General features: G+C 39.0%; 1 protein-coding gene across 7 annotated transcripts in view; it reads right to left on the bottom strand.

The window, feature by feature from the left end:
• Positions 1–25,459, bottom strand: part of CNTNAP4 (contactin associated protein family member 4) — a 241,629-nt gene that overhangs the window by 100,020 nt on the left and 116,150 nt on the right. For all 7 annotated transcript variants that reach the window (XM_008689726.2, XM_040633615.1, XM_040633618.1 and 4 more), the window contains 2 exons: positions 16,540–16,687; positions 376–579 (listed from right to left, as the gene is read on the bottom strand). In XM_008689726.2, the coding sequence (XP_008687948.2) occupies positions 376–579; positions 16,540–16,687 (352 nt within the window). The remainder of the gene's footprint in view (positions 1–375; positions 580–16,539; positions 16,688–25,459) is intronic.

Below are 25,459 nucleotides of genomic sequence, written 5' to 3'. Positions count from 1 at the left end.
AATTTCCTCCACTGTTAATGCTTTTTATTAGTATTTCCCATCACATGCTCATTTGCAATGTAAATTTTATCTTTGCTACAACCTCATTACTTTTACTACCTCAATATTTTTCAATGACCCATTCCTTTCTTCATGATGTTTGAAAACAGCTAGATAGTTCTGCTGGCACTTTGTAAAAAATTTCAAATGAAGGTCTTGTACAATTTGCAAAATATGAACCACTTGTAGGTGAAAGTGGAATATTGGTGTACATGTAAGCCCTTGGATATGGACATACGGCACCTTAATTATTACAACAGAAGCTATAAAAGTATAAAGTTACTGAAGTGGTATCTAAATGGTCAGATTTTCAAGCACTTCGCCGAATAATTTTACCTGAATTAATAAGTAAAAAGAGTCTTCCTCTCCTTAATTCCAGTGTGATGTGATCTCCATTTTGGCCTTCCCGGTGGAGCAGAATGCCATCACTCTGCATAGTTTTAAATTTCAAAGAAATAATATCCTTTACTGGGCTCAGAGAGTTTTGATCAAATCTGTAGAGAAGGGAACTTTTTCCATCAAGATCAACCACCTCTGATCCTAGAGACAAAGACATTAAAAGTCATCCTAAAGGATAAATATGCTTTTTATTAAAGCATTTAAATGTGTGCATATATACATATGATACATATAAGGCGTTGTTTATTGTGCATACACACTCACATGTGTAGTTCAGTCCCAAGCCAGTCATAAGGGAAAATAAAGTAATTCCCTCCTGATGCCTGGGATTGATTCCATTTTAGTCTTTACTAACCTATTTACAAAATCATGATCTAGAAATACATCTTAAACTGTATTCCTAATTTTCTCATATTACTGAAAGCTATTTCTCTTCATCCAATAAAAAAAAGAAAATCAGGAAAAGGGTTATGATCAATATCCATAAACCACTCTGCATATTTCACAATCAGTATTTTTAATGATGTTCCTGAAGTGTTGAAGTGAAACTGTTTTGAGCTCCTGAAAAAATGGTTCGCTGTCTCACAGATCTCTCACACATGCTGTAGAAAAGAGATCTGCATACAAATACACACACATACGTCAGACACATCAAATGCCTCCTCAAGTATATATTAAGCTGACCTTTGTGCTTTGTTTTATTTATTATTTTTGTGGCTAATAGTACTTAAGAGTAATGCTACATTCTGTGTTCTAGAGGACACTGTTGGGAAGACTTTCACTTAATGATATTATAAGGGCTGTTCTGCTGCATTTGTGTCAAAACCGTGACACTGACATGTTTTTTCAGCTTTCTGACAGTGTCTTATCTACTCACTGTCAAGATCACTTTTATTCAGTTCATCTGAAAAAAGATGTCATGTTATACCAGTAACGTAACAGCACATCTGTCAAAATCAGTTGCACCCTGAACAACAGACAAAAAATAGAACTGATAATACTGGGAAAGCCTAGCAGTGTTTTCCGTATTTCGCAATTCAAAGATTTTTTTTAAGGCAATTACCCTTGAGAGTACATTTATGTAATAAATGAAGAGGTTAGGGAAACCCAATGAAGCTATTTTTCAACTGGTTAGCCGACTCTTCCCAGTCAATGAAATGACATTAAAGTTTACTCATCTTGTTTCATTTGACAAAATTATTACAGCTACTTGTATGCCCAAATATACATTTCATTCAGATTATCCATCATATTTAATGTGAACCATTTATACTCACCACCCCCTGAAATTTTTTTCAACTATTTTATGCAGCTATCTTTTGAAAATTCAGAGGTTTGATTTTTCTACATCTTGTTAATGTGCTTATAAAGAATTCATTCACCACGTGCACATGAATAAACATTGCATTCTGTAGAAAGAATAACGTTAACTGAACAATTATTCCGTGTTATATAGCTGAATGAATGTGCACGGTAAAGACATAACTCTGTGTCAAATACAAATAATGTCTTCTATGATTATTAGATTACAATAAATTAAGAAAAATTCCAATAAGACAGACTTTAAATGCTGACACATTTGGAGCCATGCAGTTATCTCGGAGTTAATGTATTGCTTAAAGGCAACCATCATAATAATGATTTTATTTTAGATAAAGTCTATTTTTGGAATTAGCTACCAGGAGAATTTTTTTTTCCAATAAAGGTTCAACCTGTGTGACTTCAGCCTACTATTTCTTTTTTTTCTCTTCTTTGCTATTGTTATCATATTACAATGGTCATACTCGCCCTTCATGGCACCTAAAGCTTTTGTGCCTACAATATTTCCATCAGCAAAAACAGGATAGTGAACAACGTATCAGACGACTGATGCCTGAAACAATGGTGTATTGCTCCCTCTCTTAAACTGAAGCCACTTGCCACTTTCTTTCACTCTTACCTATTTTCTTCTTACTCCACAGATAATACCTAATGTGAGACATTCGTTCAGCAAGTATGCATTTAGCACATCATTTGTGAGGCCCTGGGATGGAAGCTGAGATAAAGAGAATAATAGACAGAAGCATGGCTCCTGCCCTCAGGGAGCTGACATTCCGTGAAGAGGGACACGGCAGAGCCAGTGAACAGCCATGACGGACTGATCAAGCCTAACAGAAGACTGGGTCTCTTAAGGTAGTTGGGGAAACTCAGCTCTCTGATCTAGAAACGTCACCACTAATGTTCCTACTACTCCCCACAGTCTTCAAGTCCTATACGTGTCCCCATAAACTTTTCGAATTACTCTTAGGACATTAAATTCCCCCAAACCTAGACATTCTCCCAACACTTTCTCTTCTTCACTTTCATGAAAGGAAGCTCTGAGGATTGTCGAGAACTATGGTGATAGTCAGCGATTCAACTCTCAGAAGAGGAAGAAGAGTGAGCAGGGCTTGCCTTGAAAATGGGTCTGAAAGTGAGAAAGTAGTAAGTAGGAGAAGGATAAACAGACTTCACATGGGTTTGAACAATACCTTCAGGGAAAAAAGCTAAATATAATTCAGAATGTGAGTACAATGTCAGCATAGGAAAACTTTAACTTATGTATGTGCAATATACGTAAAAGAATTTTCATTAAAAAAATTTCAGGATGATTCCTAACAGTATTACTTTAGATAAAAGACTCAACTTATAATGAGTCTAATATAAGTCACTATTATAAAAAGCTATCTACACAACATATCTGATATATAAAAAGCATATAATTTTAAACAATAATCACAAAACACTGTGTTATGGCACATACAGCTAATGATACAAAAATCTGGAATTATATGAAAAAAAGTCTTGAGACAGAAAGACAGAGAGAGAGAGAGAGAGGAAGACAGAGTGAAAATGAATTTGAACTCATTATCAGAATCTAGCTCTCCAAGGATGCTGGTAGGAGACAGAGGTCTGTAGTTTCTCTTGAAAGTGGTCTTACCCACTGTTAAGAAAAATTGGGAAAACTGGATATAATCCAAACGAATAACTTCACATCCTTTCAATGTCATATTGGACCATTTCTTCACAGACCCACCTAAAGATTATTTAATTCTAGGTAAATTAATAAATGTCTGATTTTACTATTTATTACAGATTAGGATCAGACTTTGTTAAGTTACATGTTAATTTGTAGATTTTTTTCCCCCAGTAGAAATACAAATGGCCCTACAGTTATGGTTTTATTGCCCTGTTGGACATTAATCATTTATGTACCTAACCTTGTGATAGTAATCCAGCATTCTTTCTTGGATTCCTATGTACACTCAGTCTCTCGAATCTTCTTTCAACCAGCTTTACCATCCTTCTGATTCCTTCTTTAATTAATTAATCAATCACATCTTTCATATGTGTTTATTCTGTATTTGAATGAAAGTCATGGTTTTTTTGCTTTTGAAAATTTTACTTTCAACATTACTAACTTAAAAAGGACAACCTGGGCTTCGTATCATTGACTGGCAAGCAACATTTCTTTTTTTTTTTTAATTCTATTTATTTATTTGACAGAGAGAGAGAGAGATCACATGTAGGCAGAGTGGCAGGCAGAGGGAGAGGGAGAAGCAAGCTCCCTGCTGAGCAGTGAGCCCAAAGCAGGGCTCAATCCCAGGACCCTGGGATCATGACCTGAGCCAAAAGCAGACACTTAACTGATTGAGCCACCCAGGTGCCCCTGGGAAAGCAACATTTCCACATTTCAGCCATCACCAGTAACATTCAAGGCAAATTTATTTTCACTATTCCACAAAGGACACTACCATGCAAATACATTCTCACAGAAGAAAAGTTCAGATGATTCGTAACATACTTCTTTACATTGAAACTAACTTATGAAAGATTTGATGAGAGTAGGCCATTAATAAAAGTAATTTAACTCAATATCTATTTGTTTAGAAACAGTAAAATAGGCATCCAAAGTAATATTCATGTATCAATTAACAGAATCACACTTATGCCCATCTTTTGTCACTTTCAGAAAAAGAATCTTTTGTACACGGTTGAAATGTATAAACAGGAAAAGTAGAGATATTAGAAAACTGACTATAAGAAAAACTAGAAATCAGAAGTTAACCAAATGTGTAACAGTAAAAGACCTATAGTCCAAAGATTAGGAGGAGACATGTTACTTGACTGAAAGAATAATGTTTCTAATGGTAAATCAGTTCATTAGGAGGTTTATAACTGAGGTTATATTTTTAATGATTGAATTACTATAGATATTAATAATGTGGCCCTGTTCACCATAGGGAGGACATAAACTTTAATTTTCTAGTAACGAGTTGCAAATTGTTCTGACATATTTATCCCCCTTGGGCTAGTCCCCTTCTGTATCATTTTTTTAAAAGATTTTATTTATTTACTTGAGAGAGGGCATGAGCAGGGGTAGGGGCAGAGGGAGAAGCAGACTCCTCGCTGAGCAGGGAGCCCAACACAGAGCTCGATCCCAAGCCTGGGAACATGACCTGAGCTGAAGGCAGATGTGCAACCAACTGAACCACTTAGGCACCCCTTCTGAACCATTTTTAATAGTTTTTTTAAATTACAGTGTAGCCTAGAGGTTAAGACAACAAGTCTGCACGGGTTTGCATCTTCACTCTACCCTGGGCAAGTGTATGAGTTTCCTATTATTAAGGTAACAAATTACCACAAACTTGGTCACGTGAAACAACACAAATTTATTATCTTCTAGTTTTGGAATTCAAAAGTCCTAAAATCAAGGTGGTGGCAGGAGCTGCTTTCCTTCTGAAGTCTCTGGAAGATAATCCCTTTCTTCCCCTTTCCTAGCTTCTAGAGACCGTCCACATTCCCTGGGTCATGACTCTTTTCTTCACGTACAAGAGTAGGATCATAGCGTCTTCAACTCCCCCACCTTGTTTCTGCTCTCCTTCTCTGACTGATGCTCTTACCTCCCTCTCATAAAGACCCTTGTGATGACACTGGGCCCACCTGGATAATCCAGACTACTCTCCCTATCTCAAGATCCTTAATTTAATCACACCTGTAAGTGCCTATGCCATATAAGGTAACATAGTCACAGGTAACAGGGCATTACTCCTTCTATGACACAAGGTACTTAACCCCTTTGCCCATTTCCTCTCTGTAACACGGGAATAATAAGAGTATACTCTTCATAGGATTGTTGTAGGAATGTATATCTGCATAATTTTTGGAAGAATTGAGGGCACATAACTACAACTCAATAAACATTATTACTAATGCTAATGCTATTATTTATTGTCAGAACATTGGGCAGGGAAACAGGCACAGCAAAAATAGTTTAATAAATACATTTGGTGTATTTATTTTCAAAAGTAAACTCTTCAAAAAGTAATGAATTTTTGAAGAGCACGAGAAGTGCTCAATTATCAATGTCACGGCCAGGTTATGCAGCAAGAATGATTTCGAGCCATCTGTGGGTTCTGTGGCTTTCTCTGTCCGTCAGCTAATGCCTGAGCTGACTCACCATGGCGATTGTCGGTGACCTGAATCCTCCTCAGTGAACACCTCCATCTCAAATCTTCTCATTTACGGCAGGCATCAAGGAAAGAAGAGACTCAGAAAGACTGTAGGCCCTACTCTCATATCAATTCTCCCTGCGACCCAGGAAAGAGGTATAGACTGATTTATTTGCATGATTCAGAAATACAATCTCAGTGGAATGAAGAGTTTTCCGATACAAAATATTCAAATTTCGTTCAGGGAGTTGTGTCAGAAGTGGCGTTGCTGAAATGTGTATTCTGTGCTCCTTTCTGTCAGCACGTATTTATGGCGAGCTCCCTGTGAACAGCGGAAGACACGGCAATGCATAAATACAAAGCACATTTTTTGTCACAGAGTTTCCATTTTAGTGGGAAGGACGCACCTCCCCGAGATGTGATTTTTCACGCTGGTGCTTGGACCTTTGCTTTCTGCTTCGGGGCTGGGTCCGAATGATTTCTAACAGGTGCAGGAGGAGTTGATCTCTCAGCCTCAGAGAAGGATGTCAACCAAATTGCAGATGTACCTCTGTGAGCAGCAAATTGTTTTTCCACCTCTGCATATGTCACATAAACACACTCCTCGTCGTCATTTCTTCCACTTGACTTGGTATCCTTCCCTCACACCTACATCCTACCCCTGCTCCAGAAGTTTGAGACTTTGCAAAATGTGAGGTTGCTATCTGAAAAAGTGATGCCCTCCCCCCTCCCTAAATGGATGACTGAGAAAAACCTATACAACAGCCAACAGCATGCTTTCTTAAACTAAGCTCCGTGGTCAGTCACGTTAGAATCAACTGAGGAAAATCTCTGGGTGTTTCCATAAGCACTCAACATCCTGGGCTCTGCCTGATAACCACCAGGTTAGGAGCTCTGAGAGCCACACCCAGGAAAACAGGTTCCTGAGTGACCCTGAGCAGATGACAGCATTATGATTATCTGACAAGGACAAGAAGGTTAAAAAAAGAACCTTTTCCCTGAAAATGAGTAAACTCATTGCACACTGAATTGTACCATGGAAAACGAACATGTTTATCTATACTGTAGGTGATACTTGCAGAAATTTTTGTGGAGGTGGTAGCAGCTTGTTCCTGAAAGGTGTTTTGGGGAGAAATTGGTTCTGTGAATTCAACTGTGAATCATCGCATCACTGATGAGGTCAGTTGGCTAAGAAACGTTAAGAGAGACAAATTGGAATAGAAAATGCATGAGCTGGAAAACAAATCCTTGAATAATAGAAAGCTGACTTTTTCAAAGGTCAAGAAAGAGTTCCTAAAAAAGACAAGAGAGCCTTCTATTAATTCTGTGGGAAGCACCTCAAAAATATAGAGAAAAAAGTGCTCTAAGTGGAGAAAGAACAATGGACCAAAACTCTTCTGGGCTAAACAAGAAGTCAGTCACCAGTACCGAGCACACTGTTTCTTTACTTGAAAATTACTACCTGTGAATTTCTAAACAAACAGAGGTCCAATTTTGACTTCTAAGAAACATAAATCAGACTGAGTCACCGTTAAACTACTGTATGGTGAAATATGAAAGCAACAGCATGATGTATTGGCACTTGAGATCTGCATTACTGAACTGGGTTTTGAAGAGATGGCGAGGAGAGACCAAGCACTTGAGAAATCAACAGGAAATGGGTTGTACTATTTTTGCAAAGTAGCATCAAGGAACACAGAATGATTTAAGGGACTCTTAAGTTTAAAACAACCAAAATTAATACAATAAAAAGGAAGAAGGTACAGGATCAAGTGCTGCATCTAACCGCAGAGAAAAGGTGACTTTACTATGATGGTTTTAAATAGACTGAATTAAGATCAGTGATAACACTCCAGGAGGTTATAGGAACAAGCCAGATCACTGCCACTTAAATATCAGTTTAAATTAGCCTTTTCAGTAGGTTTGAAATGGGTAAATCTACCACATCACGGACACCTGAGTGTGTCACTGGAGGACATAAGCTGTATTTCTGTTTCTAATATTTATTTGCAACTTTTGTAATGAATGCCACAGAAGTCACTTAAATGCTGAGTCTCAATTTCCTTATTTGGAACATATGGAGAAAAATTCCAATTTCTCATACCACACAAAAGCTGTGGGTTTCAAATGCAAGTATCAAAAAGCCCCATTTATTACATATTTTGTACGCTATTATTATCATTTTAATAATAACTAACATTCAAAATCTCCTATGGTCGTCTCACAGTTCTTTAATCAACTTGCTACTGTAGGAGTGTAACACATGTGTGGCTTTTATACCTTTATCCATTTTTCAGTTTTTATCATGGTTAACTGGATGTTTTTCTTAGTTTGTTCATTTAGCAAATAGTTACTGAATGTTTACTGTGCCACGTCCTACAGTAGGAGCTGGTGTTGCAACAGTGAACACGTTCTGATCTCATGGATCCCCCAATCTGAAGGAAAAGAAAGACATCCAGCCACTCATCCCACATGGACAGATATATTTACAAACTCTAAGCGGAGCATGAAGGGAAAGGGCAGATTGTACGGCAGTTTGAAAGGGGCGATCTAAATTAGGCCGTTGATTGGGGACCACATCTTTGAGGAAATGAAACATACTCTGAGTAGACGCCCACCTTTGTAAATGTCTAGGATCAGGAGGGAAGCAGGAGCTGGGAAAGGGGGGTTATGAGTCTGAGAGAGGGCAAGGAGAGGTGGGAGGATGGAGACTGGCGAGGGCGGGGTGATGGTAGCAGGAAGGAGATGGGAGAGGTCCACAGATCACCGTGACCCTGTGAAAACGTGGTTCCAGGTTTTGTTGGGACAGGTCTATTTTGGTTTTGTCCTTCGCCCTAGGACATAACAACTGATCCTCAGACTGGTCTTTACTCCTAAAGCAACACCCTTTGGCTTTTCAGTTAAAAGCCCACGATGTTTAACAAGTCCTTCTAGACTGGCAGGATTGATTTTTTCCAAAGGTGCTCCTCCAGGCATTAGGCAGATGCTGAAGTTTCTGGCACCTGACCCCTCCCATCTTGCTTTTGCCTGGGTTCCTTGGTATCTCATCTTGGGGATGTGTGGTTCCAGAATCAGCCAAGGACTGAAGGAGAATTTCTATGCAGGAGTTGAGGTGAGGCCCTCCTTCTCTGACCCCCTCCTTTTTAGGATTCCACCCTCAATTTCCAGCCACTCTGGCAACCTTGAACTCTGAACTCTGCCTCCTTAGCCCGGTAAAATCTGGCTACTTTCTGCTTGAGCATTATGATGTCTGCAAACTGGGATGTGTTTTCAGGAAAAAGTCAGTTAAATGTGGATCTCCCGGAGTTTGCTTTCCTTCTTTCAAGAATCAAATCTTGTCAACTTCCATCCTGCTTTGAGTTGAACCTCAGAGACCAGAAGGGTTTTGTTTTTTTTAAAGTATATTTTGTATCCAGCGATTACAACTACGGCAAGATAACCCAATAAAAACAACTCTGCTAGGACTGGTACTAAAAAGCAAATCATCTTTTTGTGAATTTTTTAATCATTGACTTGGTCTATTCATTTATCTAGGATTGAGAAGTGGGAATATGCTAATTCTATTATTCCCACTTTATTTATTACCTGGAATATACCTTTACAGAGAAATTCTCCCTCGTCTTCTATTTGGTTACCTTGAAGTACAGATAACACAGGAAAAGCAAGATAAATTCTTGACGTTTCCCTTCATTTATTAATTTTCAAAATAATGAGTTGGTTCCTTCATATCTCTCATAGGTAACCAATTAGATTTTCATTTTTTAGTACTGTCATGAACCCATTCACTTAAACATACTTAATATGTTGCAAAACTGCAGTTACTATCCTTCCTGACACTATGATATTTCCCTTTTCGGTCCATGAGAGCCTGCTCAGTTGTCTCTGAGTTCTTGTGACATAATCCCAGCAGGTGTCATAGTTTCTTTTTTTCTGGCATTAAAATAGCTAAGCTAACCTTACTTTAATTTTACTATAACCTCACTTATCATAAGATTAAAATCTTAAAGACTATAAATTTTGCAAAGAATTAGGATTTATCCTCCTTGATTTTAGGCTGACCAGAATCTAACTTCTCTTTAATCTTTGGCATAAAATAGGATTCCTCAGCTACGGTATTAGCTAATAAACAATTAGACTGCAGGGGCTGTATTTAATTCACCTTGGTCAAGTATTTAGCAGTTAACATGTGGGAGCTGCTTCATAAACATGCATTGAATTCAATTATCACTATTCTTTAGAGTAAATCCAAAAAGTTTACTGCTTTTCATTTCTCCCCCTAACCGGACGTGTGGTGAGCGGAGACAGAAGACAATGATTCAGTTCTCAGTGTCAGTAGCTGGCACTTCTCAGGCTACTTTCTTGCATTCCTTTTAATAATGTTTTCCAAACTGAAATCTACTGATTGAAGTCACTCCAGCTTTCAACAGTTTTTACATTATAAAATGCATATTTTTATTCTTTTAAGTTGACATGAGCTATGTAATTGATAACTTGCTTCCATTTGTTAAATAGAATCCATAATTTTCTCTTAAACAGTCTGGATTTAAGCAAATAAACACAATAGTTTCTATATTGTATGTCGTTCCTCAACTTCTATAGATCTCTTCTCTTCCGGGCTTCTCAGTTGTTCCCGTGTTCTGTGTCTGGTCTTCCACAGACCACACATGCAGCCAGGTTGGCAGGGGAAAAGCCCTCCTGAGGCTCACCGACCCTGTTCCCCTTCATTCATTCACCTACCAGAAGATTCATACCAAAGAAGGAACATCTGACTACCATACAGTATCGGTGCGCCTAGTATGACCACCGGGAGAACGGCTGTTCCAGGAACAGGTGGAAGTGTCCTCTGACCCAAAAGTGAGGTGTCAGAGAAGTTGTCAGAGACTGTGATTCCTCTGCTGAGAAAAGGCAATAGGTGAAAGACTTATCTCCGTCGAGAAATGAAGGCTGCATGTGCGGTGATTGCCCCGGGCACCGTGCAAAGATCCCAGGTCTAGAAAAATCATGAAATAGTGGCAGGTTGAAGAAATGGAAGTGGTTCAGAATGGCTGGACAGCTGGAGGCTCTTACTCTGTTGAGGATGAGGAAAGGAAGTTCACGGGCTGCAAAATGAGGATGTCTACACACCTAGAGAAGAGGAACTTGGGATTTACACTAAGGGCAATTGTCGCAGCAATGCATCCACAATTAAAGAATATCATCTCCTGTGGCTTCACTGCCACTCCCTCAGGACATCTCAGACACGTTCACTTCTACTCAGTTTTGTTTCCTTTCTCTGCCTTTGTTTATCCATTGGTTACTTCCCTTCAGGACACTTTGTAGAGTGGTATTTCTTTACTGTCAAACATTTTCTCTTCTTTTTCCTTCTTCCACAAGTTATTTCCTTACCCACATCTCTTGTCTAGCTCTATAAACATGTTCACGGCTGCTATGGCCAAGACATCTGAAATTTATACTTTCTCTTTGAACCCATAAAATTTAGCTTCTCCTTCTCTCATTACTCAGGAAACAACTTCAAGTTTTCCAACATAAAAGTAGAACATGCTCTTTGATATGGATTTTCCATTCACTTGATGTTCCTTCATAACAAGTTACTGCCCTAACTCACCCGGACAGAGGGTAATAAAATTATGTGTGGCTCTCACAATAGCCACGGTCCCTGCAGTATTCATAGGAGCAGCTTGTATCTATAACTTCAGTGAACACGTGCAGGAGGCACAGGGTGGGGGGCCTGGCATAAAAACACATGCTACCTGAGAAACAGCATAGAGGATCCACTTTAATTATGATAGAAATGCATCTCTCCTTTTCAAAGACATAAGCAGCTGTCCAAACACAGCACTTTATACTTTTATTCTTAACAGTAATGCAGTAAGTGGAAAGCTATGATTTAATAACAACGATATTAATATAGGTTTCAATTATATACCTTCGACTGAGAGCATTTAGAGTTCCAACCTTCTGTGTTCCCCAGGGTTGCATTCAAGGAGTCAACAATGGAATTAACGATCTCCCCTGTGCCCTTTCAGAGCTCGTTCATTCTCCACTGGCCCTCCCAGCATGGCACCAATTTCCAGATGCTTGTTCCAATCCGATAACTCAGGGACCCTCCCATGCAATCACTAAGCTCTCTTAATTCAACATCCTTGGTACATTTGAGTCTGATCTGAGTCAAGAGAACCCTCTCTCCTGATCACTGGTCCTCTGGTTTGAGGTTCCACGGTCACTGCACACATGAGATCAGAAGCCTCCTAACCGAGCTGCTCTGTGCGCCATTTCCTTCAGCCTGAATGACCATTCTCAAATACAAACCAATCCTTTGACCAATTCTCGTCTCTGTCTCTGTGCTCAACTAGGGTATGTCCCTTCTCCTATTTGGTCTGTCCTCCCAGGCTCCCATGTGAAAAGATCTGCATTTTAGTTTCAAACCTCTTGCTATAAACGTTCTTATACTAATCTCAATTCATCAATCACTTCATTCCTCACATCCTACACTCATGCTACAATATTTTACACTGAGTTTTTATAATTTTTATGACATTGCCTCTTCTGATCTCTGGGGTCAAACACCCCATATTAGTTGCTGTAAATGGTTCTGTTTTTACATGTACTCAGGCACATACTCCCTCACCCCACAACTCCCTTTCTCTCACTGAAATTAATAAGCAAGTTGACAGCAAGCTCTGGAGGGTCATCACAGACCCCTGCTACAGCTGTCATACATGGTGTTCTTACAGGTTACCTTGGCAACACGCACATTCCTTTTTTGGCTTTTATTGTACAAGTACTATAAATTTTGTTTTGAGTTTTTTAACTGTAGCATTTTAGATAATGTTGCGTTTGTGCTTTGTTGTACAGAGAGAAAGGACTGTATTGAATAAACCTAGGGTTAGAATGCAAAATATGTTACATATAGTAATAATTTCCATTTATTAGGATATATACATTATTTAAAATTTATCCCTATACCCACTACCTAGTAGAGTTCTCTTTCAACAAGTGTCAATAAATATTTAAAAGGTAAATGCATGTATGATTCATATAGTTGTCAAGAGCACAGGCTTTAAGAAAGTAATGGATGTGAATTTAAATCTTAGATCTAACACAAGCAGTCTATGTAATCCTGAACAAAGTTCTTGATTTCTCTAAGTTTCACTTTCTCCCACGTCAGGAGACTTGAAGCACCCTGGTATACACTGCTCTTGAGTGAGTGGCTCAGGCAAAGCCCAAAAAAGACTCACATTAACTTGGTGCAAGCAACATGGACACACAGGCCAGCAGGTGCATGCAGTCCTCCAGGCCTTCACAAAAGGCTCACTTAACTGCCAGCATGGGCAGGTATCCTGTGACCACGCCCCAATACCACTTCTCCTTTTTATAGGGACTGTAGGAGAATGGCCTTATATATCTGAAGAAAATCCAGGCTGATCTTGGATCTGGGCTACTCAGGGGAGTTGCAGACAAAATCTTGCAGCTGTGTTCTTGGGCTGATAGCACCTGCACCTCTTCCTTCTGAGGACAAGGGGAGCTGATAGTCCCACCTATTTCTGTACAGGCAGCCCAGAGCAAGCCACAGGGCTCACTCAGTGGACAATTCTGTTCCTCTCCTCTTAGTCTTGCATAAAATGGTAATATTCAAGCCCCTATTTCACTGTGTTGTTAGGACTAAATCAGAAAATGCCTAGAAAGAAAATATCTGATACATATTAACTATTTAATAAATGATAGTTACATAGAATCATGCTTTAGTAAATTCATATTCTGCAAGGCTGATACTATGAACAGGTAGAGAATAGAAGTGTAATCCAAGAATTAAAGTCCATTTGATCAAAGACCCTCCCTTAAGGCACTCACATCCAACCCATCTGGAGGTTAGTTTAGGTTATCTATGAGAATACTTTTCCATTATTTATATGTTTTTCTCTTATTCTAAATTATACAACAGAGCCTATCATACCCTTTAACCACAGGTGTTTATGTTTGAATTTAAAATCTTATTGGCCCTTGGTACTGCTACTTCAGCAGCGGGTCAGTGAGAAGAGGAGGCTGATTAAATGCATGGACAATGCACTTGCTGCAAGAAACAGCAACTGAAGTGGCAGGAAAAAGACTGTTCCGTAGGGTTGCAGATCGATGAAAGTGGAGGGAGACTTGAGTCATCGTGGAGCATGTGGCAGAGAGAACTCAAAGGAAGCTGCTTCTCAGCAGTCATGTCTATGGGGACATCATGAGGGGTGCTTTAGTCTTAGAAAAGGAGGGTCAATAGTCTTATTCAACTGATGTTGAATTTACATCCTAGACTGACTGTGTATTAAGTGTGTACGATGGGGAAAATTGCTTCATATTTCTAAGGCTCTATTAGATGGGTGATTTTTAGGATTATGTTAGAATGCCTATAAAAACTACACCTGACAGAGAGTAAGTGCTCAAGAACTGTTAGCTATTTTTATACTGCGATAAATAAATATTTTGCAAGGTGGATACTCGGAGTAAGTAGAGAATGCAAGTATAAATATGAAGCATTTGAAATTTGTTTTGCTGAATTATCCATTGCGTAGCATGGGCTTTGCTAACTCCATGATCCAAAGACAAATAAGACTGGCTGTCTGGGTTCTGTGTTCCAGAATTGCAATTTGGGGTGGGATATTCTTTTAAAGGATGATTTTATTCAAATGGATCATTGCAAAGGAGGAGCTAACACATAATAGGAGCGGCTAAGCTGAACTGCTGAAGCCAAGAGATTAAGTGGGCAGACAGTGAGAAGTAAGCTGCCCAGGCTCATCTCTGGGATTTAAAAGCTGGACGGAGCCTGAGCCTGCACTTGGGTTCTGGGGTGCAGCAGACCTGGCTGCGAACCCAGCTCAGTCACTTCCCATCAGTGTGGCTTGAGCAAGCCATCCTCCCTGAGCTTTTAGGCCAACCTCATTTGCAAAGTTGGAGAATAGAATAGTTATCTTATAATATTTACCCCAGACTTTAAAAAAAAACTATAAACTGTTAATATAATGCTAGACATATAATAAGCCCTCAAGAAAATGTTGCTATTTCTAGCATTAAAAAATTAATACTATTGGAGGATGCCTGGGTGGCTCAGTTGGTTAAGTGTCTGCCTTCAGCTCAGGTCATGATCCCAGGGTCCTGGAAGAGAGTCCGGCATCAGGCTCCTCACTCTGCCTGCTGCTCCCCCTGCTTGTGCTCTCTCTCTGACAAATAAATAAGTAAAATCTTAAAAGAAAAGGGGGGGATTCCTGGGTGGCTTAGTCGGTTAAGTATCTTCCTTCAGCTCAGATCATGATCCCAAGGTCCTGGGATCAAGCCCTACATCGGGCTCCCTGCTCAAATGGGGAGTCTGCTTCTCTCTCTCACTCTCACTCTTGTGTTCTCCCTCTCTCTCTCAAATAAATAAAATCTTTAAAAAATAATACTATCAATATTAGTATTATTGCTATTATTATTATTCCTATTAATATTCATACTGTGATCACTATTCTGTAGACCCCAGTGGGAACAAAAGCCTGGTCAGTTACCTTCGATGGTGGGGGATTGAGGTGCCAGGAACATCACCAACCAGTGCAAGGAGACCTGCAGTCTGTACACCATGGTTCGTTTGCCTGACACAGTTCAGACAACGTCAACAAGTTGCCTGCCCCCTGCATGATATGCCTTCCCTTCCTGCAAATAAAGTGAACCAGAACCTAACCTGACTTACATCAAAAAGTGAAAAATATGTGTGAAAAAACCTTTTGTGGCTAAAAAATAAAGGTTCACTAGAGGAACAGTGATAAAGAGGAACTGAACAGTCCCGGGCTCTTTTCCGGATTCTTCTGTGTGCTAGGTGTGAGATGCTGGACAGATTACGGACTCTCTCCAAACCTCAGACTGCTCATCTGATAATTGTAGATCATATTAACTAACTCATTGTTCTATAATAAAAGAGCATCTAACAGGATGGTGTGGCTTGAGGTAGGCTATCAATAACTCTTAGGCCCCTACCCCACAAAAAGATATAATAAAATGTTTCATTAAGAGGAGACTAAGTGAAATCTGTGGTTTCTATCATTTTTTATGTGAAAGTATTTCAAACACGTTTTATATTTTGGCAGAGGTCTTTACCTTTTCTATGAATTTATGCCAAAGGCACAGCACGTTTATAAATGAGTTATGTGGCATATTATTTTTAGGCTGGAGAGACAAACATTCTTTGGTGTCCTGACATTTGACTGGTTATACTAAATGGAACACTGTATCTTTTATTAAATTCAGGGTGCCTAAGTGAAACATCATCAAATATAGTCCATGGGGAGAAAACTCTAATATTTGAAAGCCAGGGTCTAGTTAATAATATGAGATTCGGCTAAATGGATTCACATGTGTTAATAAACAGGTATCTGTATCTATTTATCTCTGTATGGATTGATCTATCTATAAAATGCTTCCATTTCTGATTTAAAATATAAAGCCAAACACTAAAGTCAATATTGCCATGTATGGGCACAAAAAAAGCTTTCCACAAAAATCATTCCTGTTTTTATATCTCTTTACATAGCTATAAAGTCAATTTCAGCATGCAGGTTGGCTTTCAAAACATCTCTTTTGAAATCTATGCCAGTGTGTTAGATAAACAAACACTTACTGTAGGCACACCCGAACACCTCGATCCGCATTCCAATTCTGCCCCTGGGGTTCCACTCTAAAGGGATGAAGCGCAGAAATCGGGCTTTGATAGAAGGCTGGAGTCTATAGTACACAACACTGTCTGCATTTGCATTTCCTGAAAAGCCCTAGAAGAAAGGGGAAAGAAGAAAATCAATGCATCCGGAGAATATCCGTTTCACCCTGTGACCTAGAACGTCAATGAACAATGTCTGACTTGCTTTTTTACTGTAAAAATGGCTACCTTCTTCAAGAAAATCATATTACCAGTTACACAGTAATGTCCCTCCATCCACAGAAGGTACGATTGCCCAGGCTTTTCTTTATACTGAGAGTAGTTGAAATTCTACCTTCCCCATTAAGCCAGCTTTCAACCATGATACCCTCAATAAACTTTGTTTCTATAGAGTTTAGATTCAACATAAAAGGTATTAACATTGCGAACAACACAAAAAAAAAAATTGAGAAAATCCTCTTTCAGTATTCAGAAAGTAGGATCTGATTCAGCAAAGAAGTTGCTGGCATCACTGATGAATGATAAAACTTAGGACATGTTTCTGTTGTTTCATTTTCTCCTCTTACTAACATAAACAAAAGTATCTCCTAACACTCCATTCCGAACAGTCTGATAACAGGCTGTTCAACTTCACGGCACTGCTGGATACGCACAGTAAGAATTGCTACATGTCAAAGTTATTTAATAAAACAATAATAAAACAGAAGCACCAGTATTAAAAAAATGTTAAGGGAAATTGGAAGCAATAATAATTTGGAAAGACCTATAATTATACTTACAGACGCTAGAATTTGAAAGCTAGAAAGACCTTGAGAATGATGCTAAGCTAACACAAAGTGCAAATGAGGAAATTAAAGGTCAGAAAGGTAGAAAATAGGGGCATCTGGGTGGTGTAGTCGGTTAAGCATCTGCTGAAGCTTCAGCTCCAGTCCTGATCCCAGGACCCTGGGATGTGGCCCCGTGGGCTTCCTACTCAGCAGGAAGCCTGCTTCTCCCTCTCAAATAAATAAATAAAATCTGTAAAAAAAAAAAAAAGGTAGAAGATAACCTTCTGGTGTTTGTACAATTGTTGTAAGGTGAGACCAAGAGCTACCTTCCTTCCGCCGTATCAGGGTGCATCTGCGTAACACATAGCAAAACCCACGCACTACAGCACCTGACATGGAGCAGCTTTTATTTTCACCTTCCTGACAAATGGTGAGGTTTCATATGTGGAAATGTTAGAGGGAAGCAGAAGCTGTTCTCAATAATTTATATGTTTTATTTCTTCTTCTCCTACTCTGCTACCCATCTTCCCTTCCTCCTACTTCTCTTTCTCCTTCTCCTCCTCCCCCTGGCTTTTTTTGTTTTTTGTTTTTTCCATACTGTAACAATCAGCATATGCTGGGACAAAATTAGCGATCTACTCAGGCTGGTAGGTCTGCTGACCATGACCGGATCGGCATAGAAGGTCAACTTCATGTAGGCTGCACGAGGCAGAGATGAATACATTCGGAACACCAATACACAGGGACTCTGCTCATTTACCCGCTTTTTGTTCTAGTTTACAAATATCTCTTTATCAGCACTTACCAAAACATTTTTTTAAAAAATGTTTGGTGGTCCATAGTCAAATTAATTTGATTTGACTCCCCTTATCAATCAATTCTCTACCTCCTGCCACCACCTCACCAATACTCCATACACCCAACTCTCAGGCTCACACACCATAGGCCTTCTGTGATGACACCTCCACATGATATTCAAAATCTGGGCATCTGTCTTCATCTCAGCTATGTCCACCCAGTTCCACAAAGCACTGCCTCACCCGAACTACCTCAGTGACCTCTCCTCCTTTTTGGTTCTCCCGTCCCCTGTCACCATCCCCATCCACAGCCTTAATCTCTTCCCCTTTGAGCAGTCAGGAATATTTTTAAAGGTAAACTAAACTGTGTCACCACCACCCCTCCCTTGCTTCATTTACCACTTAGAACAAAATCCGAACTCATTATCAAATATATAGTCTCTGACAATACCCTCCATTATGCTTTCACCACACTGTACCCTGTAGAACAACCAAGCTCAGTCCTGCTTAGGACCTTTGCACCAGCTGTCCACATTACTCTGAAACTTCTCTGGAACCAGCTCCTTTTGCCATTTCAGGCCTTGGTCAAAATATTACCACCTAAGTCAGACCCTTTCTAATAATACCTTCAAAAGCAGTGCACCTGGCATACCCCTGCATCTTATCTTCCTATTTTATTTTCCTCATATTACTCATTATTTGGGGTCTTCTTCTGTTTGATTATTGTTTATTTGTTTATCTTATCCCACTAGAAGACTAGCTTCATTAAAGCAAGGACCTTCAGTGGCATTCATCCATAGTACCTAGAACATGGCTTGGCTTGAAGAGGTTCACAATAAAGATTTGTCGGATGTGTACATTGGGGAAAGATTGGCTTAAAAACAAAACGAAGTTCAACAGGTTTCTCGATTACAGAACCTTTCAGAGCATGTCCAACATGAATGTGCAAATGTGCACTCTATCTACCATGACCAAGATAGTTATCCAGTATGTTTTCAACTATTAGGCCCACATTCCTGGCTACTGTTTCCTATAACACCAATAGGAGAATACTGTTTAAACCCACAGATATTTTAACTCTGATAGCCAGACCCTTCTGGAAAGCCCCATTCTTCCCACTAGTCAAATTTTATACTCTGGGCATTGGTGTGTGTGTGTGTGTGTGTGTGTGTGTGTGTGTGTGTTTATAGGCTCTCCAAACCAGGGTAATGTGCATCCAGGGTTGAGGCCCTGGTCCATCGACATTCAATCCTAATCACACCCTCTTACACTTCAATCCGATTTTCCTGGCTGCCACTGGCAGGCTAATACAATTTTGATTTCTTTCAGTGAACAGCTGGATGATGAATCAGATAACCCTCCAAAAGATCTCATATTTTTCCAACATTAATGTACGTTCACAGATTTAGATAGATGCCGCTATGATGATCCCAACATCTTAAGGGATTAGGAGAAAAGGCAGGGGCAACAGACAGGTAAGTGGAATGGGGAGGTCTGCAAATGGCAATCTTTCACATTTTACCTGATCGATTTATGAGTTATTTAAATTTTAAGAACATAAAGAAGATATATAAGGTACTTACCTTGTGTATGTAATAAAAATATCTTGGCACCTTCAAAATTTTAAGTAGGTTTTTCTTACAAAGGGCAAGGGAAATTGTGAGGTGGAGGGTATGGTATTTTTAGCACATTCCAGTCATATCTGGGTTTTTTAAAGTGACCATGTATTAATTTTATAATTAATTAGTAAAATGAAGTAAGACGTAGACACAGAAAGTGTGTGTATACGGTGACAGAGTAGGCAGAACATTATTTTGTTATGCTCTGAGTACCTTAAATTTAACTTCCTAGTATCAACATCATTGGGGGAATATGCACCATTAATTAAATATTATTTAACTGAACAGTAATATTTGTCTTGTCGTGCTCTCCATGTTGAAATTTTTTCAATACAAAGGATAACAACAAAGAATTTGCTGTGGAATTCTGTATTTAATGGGCATTTTTTCAGAATGTTAGTGAATGAGGCATGGGTTTGATGTTACATTACCTTATAAATGAAAAATTCTAGGCATACTATCAGGTTCCAAATGTATTTTCTTTGCCTAAGAGATATTCCTCAAATTGCTATGAAGATTTTTTTCATACCATCACAATTCATAAAAGAACACACGGATTTAGGGCACCTGGGTGGCTCAATTGGTTAAGCATTGGACTCTTGATTTTGGCTCAGGTCTTGATCTCTGGGTTGTGGGATCGAGCCCCACATCAGGTTCCACACTCGGTGTGGAATCTGCTTGGGATACTCTCTCACCCTCTCCCTTTGGCCCTCCCCCCCACTCATGCTTTCTCTCTAAACAAAATGAATAAATCTTTAACAAAAATAAAATAAATTAAAAAGAAATAAAAGAACACAAGGATTTAAATTACTCTTTTAAAAATACAATCTTACTATGTGGATGTTTGTCTTCCCTTTGATTATAGATTCAGAATTTTGGTGTCTGTCAGAATTACTTGAGAAGCCGTTTAAAAATGCAATTTCTAGATCCTGAGCCTCCTGTGCTAAGTCTGTGAGTGGGGCCCTGGAATCTGCATTTCTAATGCATACCAAGCCAATTTGTGCTTTTGGTCTTTAGCTGGCTTTGAAATTTTTTCTGGCTTGTGGATAAACCATGTTTTTCCCCTCCCTACATTACTACAAGACTTTTTAGAGAAGGAAACGATTTTAGGAGAAGGGTTCACCCGGGTTAACTTCCAAAGAGAGAAATAAGTAGCAAATGTGTTCTGTGCTATCAGTCTAAAGGTCTTCAGTGTGCAACTCTGTGTCTCAGCATCAGGTGCAGAAGAAATATATTATGTACCTGTAATGTTTCCATCAACCCTGTAAAGTAGTCATTTTTGTACCCACTTTAAAGCAGAAGATAATGAAAATTACAGAGGCTGTGTGCCTAAAGCCACACAGCTAGGAAGTGGCAGAGTAAAGATTTAATCCCAGGCTTTTCTTGATGCCACAGCACATAATTTAGCTAAGCTATCAGTAGGCCTCACTCTACCAGAACATGAAAGCAAACAACCCACCCTAGAGGAAGCTTGATATTTTATTGGAGGCTCCCTTCACTTTTTCTCATAATTTACATTTAAAATCTTTGACACATTGAGAGTAATGCAACTTAGATGATTGCTGAACATAGCTCTACCAGTTAACTTTTATAGACAAAAGGATTGTTCTATAAACTTTACATTTGCTCAAAATTATTGGAGTAGAATAAAAATAAAAGACAAATGTTCAATAATCAATAGGACTCATGCATAAAGTGATAACCTAGTAGATATGGAATGTAAAAGAATATGCCAGTATTTCATCAAATATATGAGATATCTACAAACAGAAGTAAGGTGATGTGTCTAATGTGACAAAAATCAAAAGGCCTTAATTGTATTTTTCTTTTCTTTGAGGCTTGATGATTTCAAACTCAATGAGGTATTCGTATATGGTTTAAAAATGTACTCTAACCAAGATAATTTATGGAGTTAATGAATTAAAGTTTTCACAAGATTTTAAGTATTTCCATAATGATTCTAAAGTTTATGAAGAGGTGTAATAGCATTAATCTATTTTATCAATATTAACTGAGCAACTCATCTATGAAAGTCAAGATGCATAAAGGGAAAAACCCATATGGCAGTTCATAAGGGGATCCAAACACTGCTGTAATAAACCAGAAGCATGGGACCACTTACATGTAGTTCTACAGCAGGCTATGTAATTACATAAAAAGTGGTTTCACTCCCACCAAAATAAACAGCAATACTAATATAAATTCAACATGACAAGCAGGCAAACATGCAAATCCCCTGACCTCTCCTGTTGTGAGAATTCATGTGACTTACATATGACCTATTTCCAAGTACAACTCGTTTTGACACAGTCAGCTGACATGCAGACACGAAATGCATCATAACAACATGCTGTCTAATGGAAGTCAGCCCTTTGTTTTATGATGTTGGTTATAAATATTTACCAAGTGTGCCAGTGTGCCTCCCAAGAGGTTGTCTTGTCTAAAAACCAAAAAATGCAAAAGAAAAGCAAAGAAAAAAATAAGAACTCCTGAAAAGCAGGGAACTTGCTAACATAAACCTAGATAAGAATAACTTTTAAACGTATGTTGAACAAGACTATTGTAACTGTATGTATAAACACGGATTCTCTCGTGTGTGAATGTCATTCATTTACTGTAATAGAGAAATAGCAATGAGGGTACAGAAAGCAAATTAGAAAGCTAAGTTTTGTCCTGTGTATATGATAAATCTCAAATTTCGAAATAAGACTATAGAATTTTATTAATATAAAATTTGTTCCTACCACCCCTCTCTGAAAATATTCACTATCTTTAAAATATTTATTTGAAGGGATACCAAATTGTTAGCAATATTTCAGTAAGGTCCCATGCTTTGGCCATTTTATTAGAATCTGTGGAGACACCAAGTTGTAAAATACACTGTTTCAGCCATTTTAGCATAGAAATGTTTCAGTTCTCAAGATGGCAAGATCAAGTGGCAAGAGTGAAAAAGCACATGAAAGATGCAACCTTGGCTGTAGTTCGTAACTATTGTTCAGAGATAGCAATAAATTGTTTTATGGAAGATACGTGGACAGGTCATTATGCTTAAATTTATACTAGGGTAATATATGTCCAGTTTTGTGGAAGACTAAGGTTTTATTAAATGAGATGAAAAATAACTTCTAGCTTAAAAAAAATAATCATACTCTGGTTGGTAGACCAGGAAATTCTGAACAAGCCTCCTGCTAGAAAAGCTGTACAAAATGAAAACCAGGGAATGAAGTGCTAAAAGACAATAAAACATTAAATGTCCAAGATCTGGGAGAAGAAGAAAACCTAAGAAAGCGAGCCCTACTTTTGAGACCTTTTACTCTGTCTAGGATTCCTGAAGAGAACCTGAGATACGAAGCACCTGACCAGATCTTTTTACAACCACATAGGGTTAAAGACAGAATTTTAGTTCTAGGTCCCCCAAGGATGAGAATATCCTGTAAGCTCCCTACAGCTTAGGATACAGGGTAAGTCAGAGACAGACAACTCCTTACAGGGACCAAAATTTAGCCTCTATCTTCACAATAATATTAAGATGATCAGAGATGTCTAATGCTCATTTCTTTTTTTTTTTTTTTAAGATTTTATTTATTTATTTGTCAGAGAGAGAGAGAGAGAGAGCACAAGCAGGGAGAGTAGCAGACAGAGGGAGAAGCAGGCTCCCCATTGAGCAGGGAGCCCAATGTGGGACTTGATCCCAGGACTCTGGGAATATGACCTGAGCTGAAGGCAGGAGCTTAACCAACTGAGCCACCCAGGTGTCCCACTAGTGCTCATTTCTACCTCCAGAAACAAATGTAGTTACACTCTGTAGAAAGATATCCTAATAGGTTGCAAATTGTTCGTTCTTCAAACAGGATGTCCTATACACAAAGAAAGTAATAAAGCAGCAGCGAAATCTGTTCTTAAATGGAAATTCGGAGAGATGGGGCAAGGAGGTGGCGAAGTCAGTTAAGTGTCTGACTTTTGGTCTTGACTCAGGTCATGACCTCAGTGCTGTGATCGAGCCCATGCTCGGCATGGGATTCTCTCTCCCCTCTCCCTCTGATGATCCCACTCATGCTCTCTTGCTCTCTCTCTCTCTCTCAAATAAGTAAATAAATAAATAAATCTTTTTTTTTAAAGGGAAATTCAGAGTCTTGGATACACAGACACATACATTAGTAAATAGGAAAAGCATCAGCTCTGTATTTAAAGAGCTTAGACATCATTCTTATTCTCTAAACAACAAGAAAGCTGGACAAATTTAAAATCAATGACCTTTCTTAGACCTATCAGAACACTGAGGTTACATGCACTATGGACTGGATTGTGTCCCTCCAAAATTCATGCTGAGGCCCTAATCCCAACATGAAGGTATTTGAAAGTAGGGCCTTTGGGAAGTAATTAGGTTTAGATGAAGTCATGAGGATGGGGCCCCCATGATGGGATTAGTGTCATAAGGATGAGAAGAGAGACCACAGCCAGATGAGGACACGGTGAGAAGGCTGGTACCTACAAGCCAGGAAGCAGGCTCTCACCAGGAAACTGAATCAGCCAGCAACTTGATTTTGGACTTTTCAAATTCCACAACTGTGAGAAATAAATGTCGGTTGTTTAAGCCACCCAGTCTACAGTATTTTGTGACAGCAGCCTAAGCTGAATAAAACATATGGCAAACTACCACCTTGATATCTGGAAAGACAAGACCATCCAAAGAGTCAGAGCAAAGATCTGTCCACCTAGAGTAGAAGCCACCGATGCCATAAACTGGTAGGGCTGCTTATGTGGTACTACTGATATATCGACAGAGGCTGAGGGTGGACTGGCACGAGAAACAGAAACTCTTGAGGACCACAGTCTTAGAGGGCCCCACTTTTCTGTGAACTTGACTTCCAGGAAACTTTCCATGCTCTTTCTGAAGATTCAGAAAAAGATTCCCTCCCGGCTCTGGCTGGGAGAGGAGAAGGTAATCATTGCAAACTATGCCCAGAGTGTTCTGTACACCAAAGGCCTACTGTCCAAGGGAAAAGACTTTGCCAGAGCCTCATCCCAATTAGAAAAGAACATTCCTCCCATTCTGGTTTCCCTATGCTCCCTGCCCCACCTAAGGGAACAAACAGTCCTCAGGAGTTAGTAGCCAGGAAAAGAAGTAAGGGGCAGAGGGAAACAAGCCACACCACTAGAGAAACACTAGTGAAGGTCACAGTCCCAAGACAGAGACCCACTAAAAACACTGACATTTAGTTGGAATATTATAGGAATATTTAGTTGGAATATGAGGAATATTATCCTCACATCATATCATCATACCAAAAGAACCCTGTATAGTAATATTGGATAATAGCTGAAAGAACTACAAACACAGACTACCTCGGAAGATGACCTCAAAGTCAAGAGGAGAGGCCAAAACAAGAGTCCTAGATGAATTTGAAGCCCCTGGCACCTACAACACCTAGAGCAAACATTAAGTACAGCCCAATTCCTTGCCAGATTAATATAAATCCTCACACAAAAAGACCTATTCATTTTGGTTCCCACTACTAGATGCAACATGTCCAGATTTCAGCGAGAAATTGCAAGGCATGCCAAAAGACAAGAAAAAACACATTCTGCAGAGACAAAACAACCACTGGAACCAGTCTTATATATGTCTCAGATGTTGGAATTATCAGACTAGGAATTTAAAACAACTATGATTAATATGATAAGGGTTCTAATGGGACAA

Source organism: Ursus maritimus, unplaced genomic scaffold (genome assembly GCF_017311325.1).
Source record: "Ursus maritimus isolate PB19 unplaced genomic scaffold, ASM1731132v1 scaffold_19, whole genome shotgun sequence".
NCBI lineage: Eukaryota > Metazoa > Chordata > Mammalia > Carnivora > Ursidae > Ursus > Ursus maritimus.
The sequence above is the reverse complement of the archived record's forward strand: the minus strand, read 5'-3'. Positions and strand labels throughout refer to the sequence as shown.